This window comes from Alligator sinensis, unplaced genomic scaffold, assembly GCF_000455745.1.
Source record: "Alligator sinensis unplaced genomic scaffold, ASM45574v1 scaffold37_1, whole genome shotgun sequence".
NCBI classification, from domain to species: Eukaryota; Metazoa; Chordata; order Crocodylia; family Alligatoridae; genus Alligator; species Alligator sinensis.
In genome coordinates, this window is record NW_005841955.1 from 1,368,608 (window position 1) to 1,381,586 (window position 12,979).

Consider the following 12,979-nt stretch of genomic DNA (forward strand, 5'->3'; position numbering starts at 1 on the left):
ACAACAGCCAACAACTGCATTTAGAGCATACAGAAGTAGCAATTATAATGGTTATAACGTGATTTAAATCAAGATAGATTTATATGGGGACAGAAAAAGGCACCTCTAGATTCCCGCTGTCAAATTTCAAATCCCTGCTCTAAACTTTGTAGATGTTGGAACCTCAGAACAAACAGATAAGGGGGAAAAAAAAGAAAAGCCACCTATTTTCTTTAAAAAAGAAAAAGCTACCTCATCCTTGGGGGAAAAAAAATCTGAACCAGTTTTACTCAGGCAATGAAGAAAAATATCCAGTTGAGGTAGACAGTACGCAGAGAGTGAACTCAAATGGTTCAAGTTTGACAAAGCTGTTTCTGACCAGCCCTGGAAAGAGTTGTTAACCAGTTTCATCTGTAATAACAACATTGCCCTACAGCTATTCTTGATGTTTCTTGTTCTTGGGCTTTAACCTACAAACTTCCTAAATTTTCCTTCACTTCGTTAGAAATTTAATTATACAGCAAACATATTCAGTCTTACATTACAATCAACACATCAGACTGCTAACCCTTAAAGAATGAGAAGCACTAAAGACCACTATAGCTTGTTTCCTTTGTGCAGTTGGCAGTACTTTGTATATAGAGTGTCACTGTTTCCTCAGCGATTTTGTATACTGTACACGGACTGTACTCATCTTCACATGCTTCATTACACCATGCAAGCGGGCCCTATTTGATTCGGATTTGGCCCGAATTGGGGACAGTGATTCGATTCGTTGATTCAGATCACTGTCCCCGATTCGATTAGGCTGAATCTGAAGATCCAATGCCGATTCGGAGAATCAGTGATTCAGACATAGACACAGTTTTAAATAGTTTTTTCTACGTACCTTGAGGTACCAAAGCAGCTCGTGAACACTGTGATGCTGGGGCGGATGGAGCATCCCACAGGAGCATGAGGGGCCCCCCACGTGCTCGGTGGTGAACCTAGAAGTGGACCAGAAGTACTTCTGGTCCACTTTCGAGTCTGCCGGGGAGTGCACTGGGGGGCCCCCCATGCCCCCCGGCTCTGCAATCAGCCGCGGAGTGACCACAGGTGCCCCCCCCGACCCAGAAGGCACCAGTTGCCAAGCCGGGGGGCCGAAGGGGGCCCCCCCCGCGCACTCTCTGGCGGACCTGGAAGTGCTTGTGGTCCCCTTCTGGGTCTGCTGCCAAGTGCGCTGGGGAGCCCCCTGTGCTTTTGTGGGACACTCCATGTGCCAAATCAATCTGGAGGGTTCCGATTTGATTCAGAGAGATTAAAGGGTCCTCCTGATTCAATTTGTATTCGGAGATTCGGCCACCAAAATCAGGCTGAATCTCCGCTGAATTGAACCAGGGACTGAAGCTTCACACAGCCCTAATGCAAGGTTATACTTGACCCATTTAAGATGGCAAAAAGTTTCTACATTTGGGACAAAGTCTGCTCTTTATCAAGGATTCCTGCATATAAAAGCCAATTTCCTTCCTTAACTTACGTCCAACTTGAAGAAAGCTGGAAGAAAAATAACCTGGAAACAACCAGGGTTAAATCATTCCTGGATAGTTTCTCTCTAAAGAACATCTTCACGCTTCCCCTGGCTTACCTCTTTCTAGGGACCAGAAGGAATGAAGCTGGGAAAAGGTTCCTTTGCCTTCCTGGGACTGGGGTCACCACAGATGTGAGGAAAGGCGAGGAGAAGCCTAAGGTGCTCTCCTTCTGCTTCTCACACCAGTGTTCCCAGTGTAAGAAGTAGGCAAGGGCTTTGCCAAGCTGCTACCCTGCTCAGGTAACTGAAAATCTCACCTTCTATGCATTTTATGCTAGGAACAATATAATTTAGCATATGACTGGCACTAAAAATAAAAGGCAGTGTCAATTTTCAGATCCATTTTGTAAGGTCCTCAAAAATGAATGTACAAGATGTCTATTCAATCAATCTTTGAGGAAATGGTCAAAAACCCCTTAAGTTTAACTTAAACCAGAGTCCCTCAGCATCCCAACATGCTCTCTAGGCTGGGTTCTCTGCTCTAGCCCAGCCAGGCTGGTCCCATTCCTCTGCTCCCCAGACCAAGCAAGGACAGGAAGGGACAGGGGTCTGGCCAGGGAAGGGTTTAATTGTTCCGCTCTATCCCACCATGGCCCATGAGGCAGAGGGGGGCAGGCTGGAGAGTTAGTATCCCCTCCAGCCCCACTGGCAGCTGGGTCTGCCCACCATCACTCCTACACTCGCTTCCTGCTGTGGAATTGGCCCCCTGCTGCCCCCTCCACTGGACATTGGAAGGAGGAGAAATAACCCTGCCCTGCCTCCCCCCACGGGCCACATCTGGCCATGCTCCCACCTAGCCACTGCAGCAGAAGGAAGCACGGCCCTTGTTGTGGGCAGCAGCCCCTGTCATAATGTTGGGGTATGTGAGCCCCTTACCAGTGGGACCACGCTGCTGGGCCAGAAGAACTGCAGCAAACTGCAGGCAGCAACACTGGCATCTAGGCCAGAGCCCTGCAAGCCCCCCTCGAGTGCTGCCATGCTCTGCAGCTCTACTGGCCCAGCAGCGCATCCCCCATCAGAAAGAGGTTCATACTTGGGGAAAACAGGGACTGGGGTTGCTGCCCCAGTCAGTTGCTCCCCCCTTGCCGCTCCAGCAGCTGGGCAGGGATGAGGGCAGGGCCACAGTCGCCACTCCATCTGTGCTCAGGGCAGCATCTGGCGGAATAAGCTCCTGCCTACCAGGAGGGCCTGGCCCCGAGTGCAGACCGAGTCTGCCCACTGCTCAGTCTGCAGCCACCGCTCAGTCTGCGCTCAGGGCCAGTCCCCACCCAGCAGGAGGGGGCTTATTCTGCCAGATGTTGCCCCGAGTGCAGACTGAGGCGGCTGCGGCCAGACAGACCCAGCTGCAGTGCCCCAAGGGCAGAGCAGTGAGTAACCTCGCTCCCTGCCCTCCTCCCTACCCCATCCCACCCCCCCCGCAAGGCCCTGCAGGTGGCATCTGGCCCTGTCCCCTGCCACCGCCTGGCTGCTGCAGCAGTGAGTGGGGAGCACCCAGCAGATCCAGCTTGGGTCGCTGCTGGTGGGATAGAGAGGGGGAATTAAATCCCTCCCTGGCCAGTTCAGCCTGCACTGCCCATGACACCCCCAGCTTAGCTTCCCTGCAGCTGAGGGTGTGCTCTAGCGCCACCTGGCCTGAGCAACTGCAGGCATATGCCTGCATCTCCTCAGTCCAGAGAGGATGTTTCTTCTGTTACAAAGTGGTTCAGCCCAGGCAGGTTAGACTAACCTGCAAAGGTGGAATCAATTTAGGCTCCAGCTTTGTGAATGTCTGTCCCTAGCCCAAGAGTTGCTTCAGTACTGTATGATTTAAGACGTAAAAGTTCAAATGAAATTTATTTTTTAAGAGTATATTCAAGAGTACTGCAGTTCACACACCATAACAACATATTCCCTTTCTAGAGGTTCACAGTAGAGAGCAACAAATGTGATGAACACATTTAGTAATTGGTTTACTTGTGACACACATTAATGAAACTTTGTTACATGTGCTATGCCAAGTCTTTAGGTTTACTGAAGCTGAACTGTAAGAAATAGGTTTTTCATTATGAAACAAATGAATGTCTGCTGTTCAGTGTGACATCTATGTCATAGTGCAGTACTTACAGTTATCCTCCACATCCTTTTTACTGTCTTCTTCTGCAGGAAACACTTGGTTGATAGCAGCCAGAAAAGTCTGTCAGACAAAAATCATTGACACTTTCAGAATTTCTACCAAAAACTGGAAAACAGTCCTAAAACGTCTTTTGCCAAGTTGTAAGTAAACTCAAAACTCATTATTCACGTAAGGAAACTGAAAAATCGTCATTGCTAAACCTTACTGTTGCAGATTACAGTGGGTTCATCCAACTAAAACAGTAATGTGCAGTGTTATTTCTACTGCATTCATTCATAAGGACTATTATAAAGGAGAAGGGCTTCATCACACAAGGAACAGGACAAATACAAAGTCCACTAACAAAAGCTTACATTATAGTTTTCAGACAAATAGAAGGTGGGAAGATTACAATAATGGCAGAGAAAGCTACATTTTCATTGTAATTTGTAGTTTAAAATATATTAGTAATATTACTTAACACTTTTTATCCACAGATGCCGTCCACAGAACCCAAGACCAAAGTAAAAAGTATCGCCATTTGGCTATTAGAGGGATGGGCAATACAAGAAAACAGTGAGTAAACTTTTACTAAAAAGGAAACAGACTCAGATAGGGCATATGCCACACACAGAATTATACAGAAAGTCAGTGGAAGCCCCAGGGCTTAAAGTCACATATCACAATTGTTATGATGCAGTTGTCCTAACCTATTTAAATTCATTCCCATTTAAAGACAGCCCATTAGATACACACATAACATCTCCAAAACACTGTAGTTTTTATATATATTTATATATATAAAAACATCTGTAGAAAAACAAGTACTTCTTTAATCCCAGTACTTCAGTTGCACAAGAAACCCATTTATCAACTGTACATCACCCACTGGGACAAATTTATAACAAAAGTGAACTTGTCTCCCTCATACTCCAGAAATTGTAATTAATATCGTTTAAAAAAGGAAAGAAAAACATGCAACAACAGATATGTTAGAACATCCATAGGATACAAACATACCATACTATTGTGTTTCTAAACAAAACACTTTTGTTTAGACATTTATCTGAGTGGATACAGCCTGCATAGATTGCGTTTGCCAGAGAAATGTAGCTATCTTTAGTACAAGGTTTCTGTTCATTCAATTAAACGTTACAGTTGCTATGCTGTTTCAGAGATAATTTCTATATGGAAAAGTGACTTGTAACACAGTATTAGTCTACTTGATCTAAAATGGCAAGACAAGCAAAAAAATGCAAGTAATTACATTTTAAGCATGATGATCTATTTAAAACATTTTTATTAAAACATTTCACTAAGCAAACAACTTTTCTATGGCAGTCCATGGGAAGTATAAAGCTATTCCCTCTTACTTCAGCACAATACAACGTAACATAGCTTATATCAGTGGTTCTCAATCTTTGGTACCTTATGTACCACCTGCTGATCAACACAGCAAAACCAAAAGTCCTACTGTGGCACTTCCAGTTTCGCCGCTGCAAACTGAGTCCCGCTTTTTCCTCGTGGACCACAGCCTGAGGCAAAGCAGCCTGTGTTAGGCCCCCCTCCCTGTTCCCTCGGGAACCAGTGAAAACCCTGGCACACGGAAAGTGGCAGTGACCGGAACTTCTGGCCCAAACAAGCAAAGACACCTCCAACCCGCCAGGCGGAGAGGCAGGCCAAACTCAAAACACGGCACCCCCGTACTCCCTGCCCATGTCTCGTGTACCCCAGGGGTACACATACCATGAGTTGCGAAACACTAGCTTACACCACATAGCATCCTAATATAGTACCACCTGAGGTCCTGTACAACACTCAGCAATCAGACTTTTAAAAGTATTACATTTGACTCTTAAAGCGTCTCTAAACCAAACCACTTATTGTCAGTTGGGCAGTATTCCCTGCCCTGTGCTACGTACAGACAGTCAAAAAGCCCAAAGATTAAAAACACCTGCAAAGATTGAATCGATTAAACTGCATAGATTGAACCAATAAGCAAGTGAACTGACATTCACTTTTCAAATAGATAAAGCAGTCAGATCCTTGCAGTGGTCCATATTAATAGCCAGGCGGCGCTAGACCGCGGACCCCCTGCTGGTCACTGTAGTGAGCTGGAGCCCTCTGATTCCCCAAGTCATGTCCCCTCCTCAGCCTCCCTGTAGGCTGATTGGGAGGGAGGGAGGGGACCCACCCTTTCTGCCTGACACCAGATCCCGAGCTGGGAACAGCCAGGGAGAAGGGGAAGCTGAACCTGGGGGCTTTACTCTGCTCCCCAACCCCAAGCTGGGAGCAGGGCTGGAATCTCTTAGCCATACCCCCTTCTCAGCCTCCCAGGCGGCTGAAACTGTAGGGGAAGGAAGTCTGCATCTAGAGCCAGGAGCCATGGCCCCTCCTCAGCCTGGGGCTGACTGAGGGGGAAGGAAAGCCCACAGCAAGGGCATAGCTCTGCCCCAAAAGCTGAAAGCCAGGAGTCGCACCCACTCCTCAGCCTCCAGGCTGGATGGGGGTGGGGGGGAGGTAGGGGGGGGCCTGCAGCAGGGCTTGGCTCCCACTCCCAAGTCAGGAGTCAGTGGATGGAGTCCCCTAGTCATGCCCCCTTCTCAGCCTCCAGGTGGGCTGAGGAGAGAGGGATAGAAGGGGGTGGGGAGCTCCAAGGCCAGGAGTCTCAGACCCCCAGAGCTGGGAGCCACAGCCCCTTCTTAGCCTCCAGGCTGGCTGGGAGGAGGGAGAAGCCTGTACCAGAGCTTGGCTCCACACCCCGCAGCTGGGAGCAGGGCTGGACTCCCCTTTCCAGTCCCGCTCTGGGCTGGCTAAGAGGGGAACATGGCAGCACCCAACTGGAGGTCTGGCTCCCTCCTCTCCCCCCCTCACTCTTACCAGCAGCACCCAGCTGAGGGGTCTGGTGCTTTCCCCCCACCCCCTCCTCAGCTACCCAGAGTGATATTGCTCCGGCTAGGGAGCAGAGGGGCAGGGCAGACCCTACTTACTGGAGCAGACAGTACAGCCCAGGGCTACAAAGTATCATGGGATGCTGGGGAACTCTGACTTAACTTGAGCTGGAAGGAAATCTAGAACAGAAGTTCCATAAACCGGTTTGACCTAAATCAGTTAAGTCTGATACTACACCCAACCAGTGTATCTTAAACCAGTTTCAGCCATTTTGAAAGAGGTTTATGTACACTAAACTCCTGTTCTGTTACAGGCTTAAACCAGCTTCTGATCACTTAAACCAATGTTCATGTGCAATTTCTATCCCTAACCCTGGTGTATGAGATGCCTCATGGATCATATTGTTATAGTCCTGCTATACTTTTTTCCCCTTTCCTTCTTCCATTAAAAGGTTTCTGTCATAGCAGTACACCCTGCCTTCATAATAGTCAGAATCTGGTTTGAATAGACCTCCTGAACAAATCTATCTTATCTACTTGATACAAATGTCCTTAACCAGACAGAGTACACTAGGTGGTCCTACAGAAACCAAGGGTACTTACTGCTTGGATCTGGCATTTTAGAAATCCCCAAATGATACTGTATTTTCTTGCATACAAACACCATAAATAAGACACACGCCTCGTTTTTGAAGGGCAAAAAGAAGAAAAAAGATCTTTTCTTGAAAATAGTGTTATAGTGTAGTATTTTCCCAGGCAAAACACAGGCAAATCAAGTAGGGATCGAACCAAACATTGTGGCTGCTTTGTTTACCCACAGGATGCCACAGGTGCTGCTGGCTGAGCCAAACTACCTGAGCTCTCATCTCCTCAAGCTGAGCAGCAGTGAGGGAGGGAGCAGGGCACAGGCAGGAACAGGAGTTGAGGTGAGTGGGGTTGGGCCATGCTGCACTCAGGGCGGACGGTTGTGGCACTGGGAAAGGGGGTAGGGGGCTACGACAAGTTCTGGGGGGGACTGCAGGCCCCGCCGGTAGTACCCGTCCCAGTCCTGCCACTGCCTGTCTCAAGTACAACCTAGCCCAACCCCCCACCAGGAAGAGTTCAGTGCTGCCCTAGGCCCCAGCCCACCCTCACCCCAAGCACAGATCCAGAAACACATGCCCCCCATGCCCTCCTGGGGTGTGCATAGCAGCAGCAGCAGCTGTGCCCCATAGACAAGGCACTCGCAGCTCCATCCCATACCCCACCCCAGCTGTGCAGCACCTGCTGCCCCTGCCCCAGCTCCAGCCCCACTCCCTCCTTCACCACCGCATGCATGCCCCTCCCCACCCCTGCTGCAGCCACCTGGAGTCCACGGGCAGGCTATCTTGCAGCTCTACTCTCTGCCCCGCATTTGGCCGCATTAACTCCAGCTTTCTGCCGCTTACGGCATGCAGGATTCCTACTGGTCACAGCCAACAGCTAGGGAGTCCTGCTTGCTCACTATGCTGCACCATATGCAGCAGGTACAGCGTTATTTTCTTACCCCCACCAGAAGCTCAAGATATTACTGTATTAATTTGCTTAAAACATGCGCCCTATATTCCAGCAGCTGATTTCAGGGGAAAAGGTGAATGTTCTATGCCACAAAAGTATGATATTACATTTCCTTTTTGCCTCCTCTAATTTATCCAGCATTAGTTCACAAGAGTGCCCTCAGTAAAGACCCTCTTTCTTTAATTACCTTTAATAAAAGAAAACTAAAACTCAGCATTGTATCACAGCCCTTTTTGACCGGATGGTAGTTTTGTTTTAATTTTTCTAGGAACACTTGTGAACTGGTTTCTAGAAACTGAGCAACTAGAAGTGTTTGCAGATGTAAGGATTATATCATACTGCATGCCTTTCTAGAGGTCTCCAGGCTAAACTCTCTCTTACAGTATGTGGATTTAATATTTAAAAATGGAATTCAAGTAAGTAATATAAAAGGGAACAAATACTTAACTTCTAGATAAAAGTCTTAACACCTGGATTTTAGACTCAGTATAAAACATGTGCCTAGTTTTAGCTATATTATTAAGGAATATAACTGGTGTGTCATACTCAACCATATTACACTATTATTTTCTGGATGATTGTTTACCAAGTGAAAAGTGCATGCCTGAATGCTGCCAGCTACTATGGATGAATAATTGAAGTAGAAAGATGAGCAAGCTATCATGGCCACACAATTAAATACATTTTCCAAAGAACCCTTTTTGTCCTACTATCCCTTTTAAAGGGGTAATGTTTATTTTGGAGCCCTTTGTGTTTCTTCTTGCCTTGGTCAAAGTATTTATTTTCATGACAATTTTTAGGACAACACACACTTAAAGAAATTAAGCAATTATTCTTCATATTAGATACCAGAGAACTCTCAAAGTGACCTTGTTTAGAAATAAGCTTTTTAACATTAAATGGGGCATGAAACTTAAATGGCCTCCTTAGGAACTAGATGGGTAAAAAGATACCTTTCTGTATGACTCGGATCTTCTTTCTGTCATGTAATCCAATATTGTAACTATCCTTTCCTTACACTCCCAAATGCAACTATGTATAGATGCCCCTTGCTCTTTTTCATTGCAATTCACCAAACAACACAAAATTATGTGGAGATTGCAAACAAGAAAAATATGATGCAAACTTCATATGATCCAAAAGGAAGTTGTTTTTTTTCACATAGTGTGTAATTAAAGTGTAGAATTCATTGCCATCAGGTGTTGTGAAAGCTGACAGTTTATCCAGATTCAAAAAGGGACTGGACATTCTTGGAGGAAAAGGATATCAATAGCTATTGAGCGCAGGAGTTAGGGGTACAGCCTCTAAATCAGAACTTCCGAGACCTTAAATGCTAGAGGCTGCAAGTAAGAGGGGAACAGTGGAGAAAAAACACCTGGTCATACCCAGTTCACTCTTCCTTTAAGCATCTACCCTCTGCCCATGTGACACAGGATACTGGGCAAGATGGACCTATGGTCTGACCCAGTAAAGGGCAGTTCTTATATTCTTATAACCCCTTGCTTACAAAAAAAAAAAAAATTAAAAAATTAAAATTTCACATTCTAGATGTTCCGATCTTCCTGGGCAAGCAGGAAGGGCTCAATTGTTTTACCTCTCTCTAGGAAATGGGGGGGGAGAGGAGGGGGGGTTGTATGGCATAGCAGAAATACATATGTAAATTAAACTGCCTCTCTAGGAATAAAGAACTCTTAGAAGCTATCAATTTGAGCAAACCAAACATTAATAATGTTCAGAAAATGAGGGTCTTTAATTAATAGTTTAAAGGCAAAAAAAAAATCTTTTGAAACGAGCTAAATGACTTCGACAAAGGAAGTTAGTGAAACGCTGAAATATGTAAGCTTAACAGATTCTTAAGCATGTCACTGCTTGCCTAGCATTTTAAAAAATATTAAGTATTTAACCTGTACCAGAACTATTAATGACATGGAGCCATCTATAATACTAAGCCCTGCAAGTCCTCATCTGTCTGAGAAGCATCTGCTACAGTGAGGATAAAATACTTTCTATTTATAGGTGAGCAAGTCACTCAAAAACAAAAGCCCAGATCCACAAGCTTTTAAGTACTTAACACCTATTGAAATTAATTGGAATTAGCCACCTACATATACTTTTGTGGGCCTGACCCATAATGGTTTACTCAATAAAAAGAGTGGTCTTCACCAGAATAGCAATCTTTTCAGAGGAGAGAAGACTGCCTGAAGTGAACAATGAAGCAGACTTCTTTTAATCTTTGTGAAATAGTTAGATTATCAAGGATTTGAAATGCATGCTATCTGTGAGCAGATAAATAACTACTCATAGAGATGCAGAGATTATTGTCATAAATACGGGATATCACAAGCATGTTGTATGAGATTTTATGCAGGCTCTCAACAGCTTGCAAAGTTGAGAGAGAGAATTATAATACATTAAGATGCCTTAACTAACCTTCTGTCTTGAAAACCAATACGTAAAGGTGAAATAAAAGTCAACAGGTAAAAGTTTTAAATGATAATCTGAAAACCCTGGCACAGAACCATTTTTAGTGAAATCTATAGTCTTAACAGAAGTAGTTCTAGCAACCTCCTTTTAAAAATGAAAGAATGTAATTTACCTAGTCATAGGTTATTAAAAATTGTAGTGCCTTCCTCTCTATCTTCAACATTCCTGAGTCTCTAATAGTTACTACTGCAAATGCTAAGAAGGAAGATACACAATTATTTTATACCAGGAAGTGGATACATATCTAAAAACTTCCTTGAGTAATAAAGTTCACTGATCTGCTCAAATGGATACTTTAGCTTCCTCACATAACCAGACCTGTCAATCATTAACAGACTCCTGTAGTTCCTTCCAGCTGAGATACCTTCCAAAACCAGGATAATTTTAAACTACTTACTTAAAACTACAGATTGTGAATACTTCAAGGACTCTATCCAACAAGACTCAGTAACGTACACTTTCAATTCAAGATAGAGTACTTGTAGGAGTCATTCCTTAAAGTAAATTCAAGAAACATTGGAGTCCTGGGTGGCACGGGGCACGACACTCAGCCCAGTCCCTGGTGCAGCAGCCCCGGCAGTGGCCAACACCAACTGCCTGTAGCCGCTGGGCTGCACTATGCCCCGAACCCCGCAGGGCTCTGCCTGTCCCCACTCACCTTAGCTCCTGCTGCAGCAGCCCTGGGAGCGGCCGATGCCAGCTGCCTGCACCAGGGCACGCGCAGCCCAAGAGTAGAGGTAAGTGGGAACAGGAGGAGCATGGTGCAGCCCAGCGGCTGCAGGCAGCTGGCACCGGTGATTCTCACGGCCGCTGCAGCAGGAACTGGGGTGAGTGCCGTGCCCTGCACTGCCCAGGGCTCCGTTTGTCCGCACTCACCCCAGTCTGTGCTGGAGCAGCCCCAGAAGCAGCCGACACCACCTGCCTGCATCAGGGCACAGAGCAGTCCAGGAGCTAAGGTGAGTGGGGACAGGCAGAGCCCAGGCACAAAGGGACCGGGTGGGGGACACAGCACGGAGCAGCCCAGCAGCTGCAGGCAGCTGGTGCCAGCTGCTCCTGGGGCTGCTGCAGCCGGGGCTGGGGTGAGTGGGGCCATGACCCTTTCCTCTCCTCACACGGACTTACCTGCTTGGGCGGAGGGGTGTCTATGCTGAACAAATAAGAGCAAATTTACCTCACATATAATGAATTATGGGTCTAAATATGCTCATCACATAAGAGCGAATTCACATATAAAGAACCCACATAAAATTGAGGGAAACCTGTATTATACTACAGAAACTTGACCTTTTCATTTGGGCACACTTACACACCCACAATGAAACCCAAGGATTCAAAGCTATGTTTCACTGGTTTTAACAGGGTAACTGAACTATGGATTTTACACTAGACAGTAAAATAAAGTCCTGCTTGGCAATATGCATTTAGAGACACATAAAAGCAGTAATCATTTCATCCAAGTATTCATTTTAAGGCTAGTCTTGCCATGGGGTTTCTTCTGCTGACAGAAATGTCCAATGTTATACTGATTAGGCTCCTAGTTGGACAGCTTCTTTTCCCAGAAAAGTGAAAAATGATCATATAAAAAAACTACGAAATAGTGGTGAGGGGTGGGGCCATGACATCCCTCCGCCAATCAGCAGCAAGGGGTGGGGCTACCAGGGCCCTTTGGCCAAATCAGCAATAAGGGACAGGCTCACTGCACAAGGGCCAAGAAACTGGCTTCACATGCAGCCCACAAATATCTCCTTTGCTCCCCGCAACGTAGGTAAATCTTTAACTATCAGTTGAGGAAGATAAGGTAGATGAGGTTTTCTTCAAACAGCCAACAGAAGTCTCCCAATCACAGGCCCTGGTTCTCACGAGGGACTTCAATCAACCTGACATTTGCTGGGAAGACAATACAGCAATATGCAGCAATCCAGGGAGTTTCTGAAGAGTGCAACTTCCTGGTGGAAGTATTGGAGAGGCCAACTATGGGTCATGCTCTTCTTGACCTGCTGCTCAAACAGAGATTAACTGGTAGGGAATGTAGAAATGGATGGCAACTTGGGCAAAAGTCAGTATAAGATTCAGGATCCTGAGGAAAGGAAGGAAGTAGAGCCGCTGAGTAAGGACCCTGCACTTCCAAAAAGCAGATTCTGACTTACGGAAGTGATGAGCAGGATCTCCTGGGAGGCCAGTCTGAGGGAGAAGAGCATCCAGGAGACCTGGTTGTACTTCAAAAGACACCTTACTGAGGGCGCAAGAATGAACCATCCCAATGTGCAGGAAGATTAACAAGTATGGGAGAAGACCAGCTTGGCTCAGCAGAGAACTCTTCAATGAACTACCACACAAAAAGGAAGCGTACAAGAAGTAGAGACTTAGACAAACTACTAAGGGGGAGTATAAGCATATCACTCAGGCATGAAGGGATGAAGTCAGGAATGC

General features: G+C 46.0%; 1 protein-coding gene across 6 annotated transcripts in view; it reads right to left on the reverse strand.

The window, feature by feature from the left end:
• Nucleotides 1–12,979, reverse strand: part of MYO6 (myosin VI) — a 190,440-nt gene that overhangs the window by 125,312 nt on the left and 52,149 nt on the right. For all 6 annotated transcript variants that reach the window (XM_006020470.3, XM_006020468.3, XM_025200086.1 and 3 more), the window contains one exon: nt 3,650–3,719. In XM_006020470.3, the coding sequence (XP_006020532.1) occupies nt 3,650–3,719 (70 nt within the window). The remainder of the gene's footprint in view (nt 1–3,649; nt 3,720–12,979) is intronic.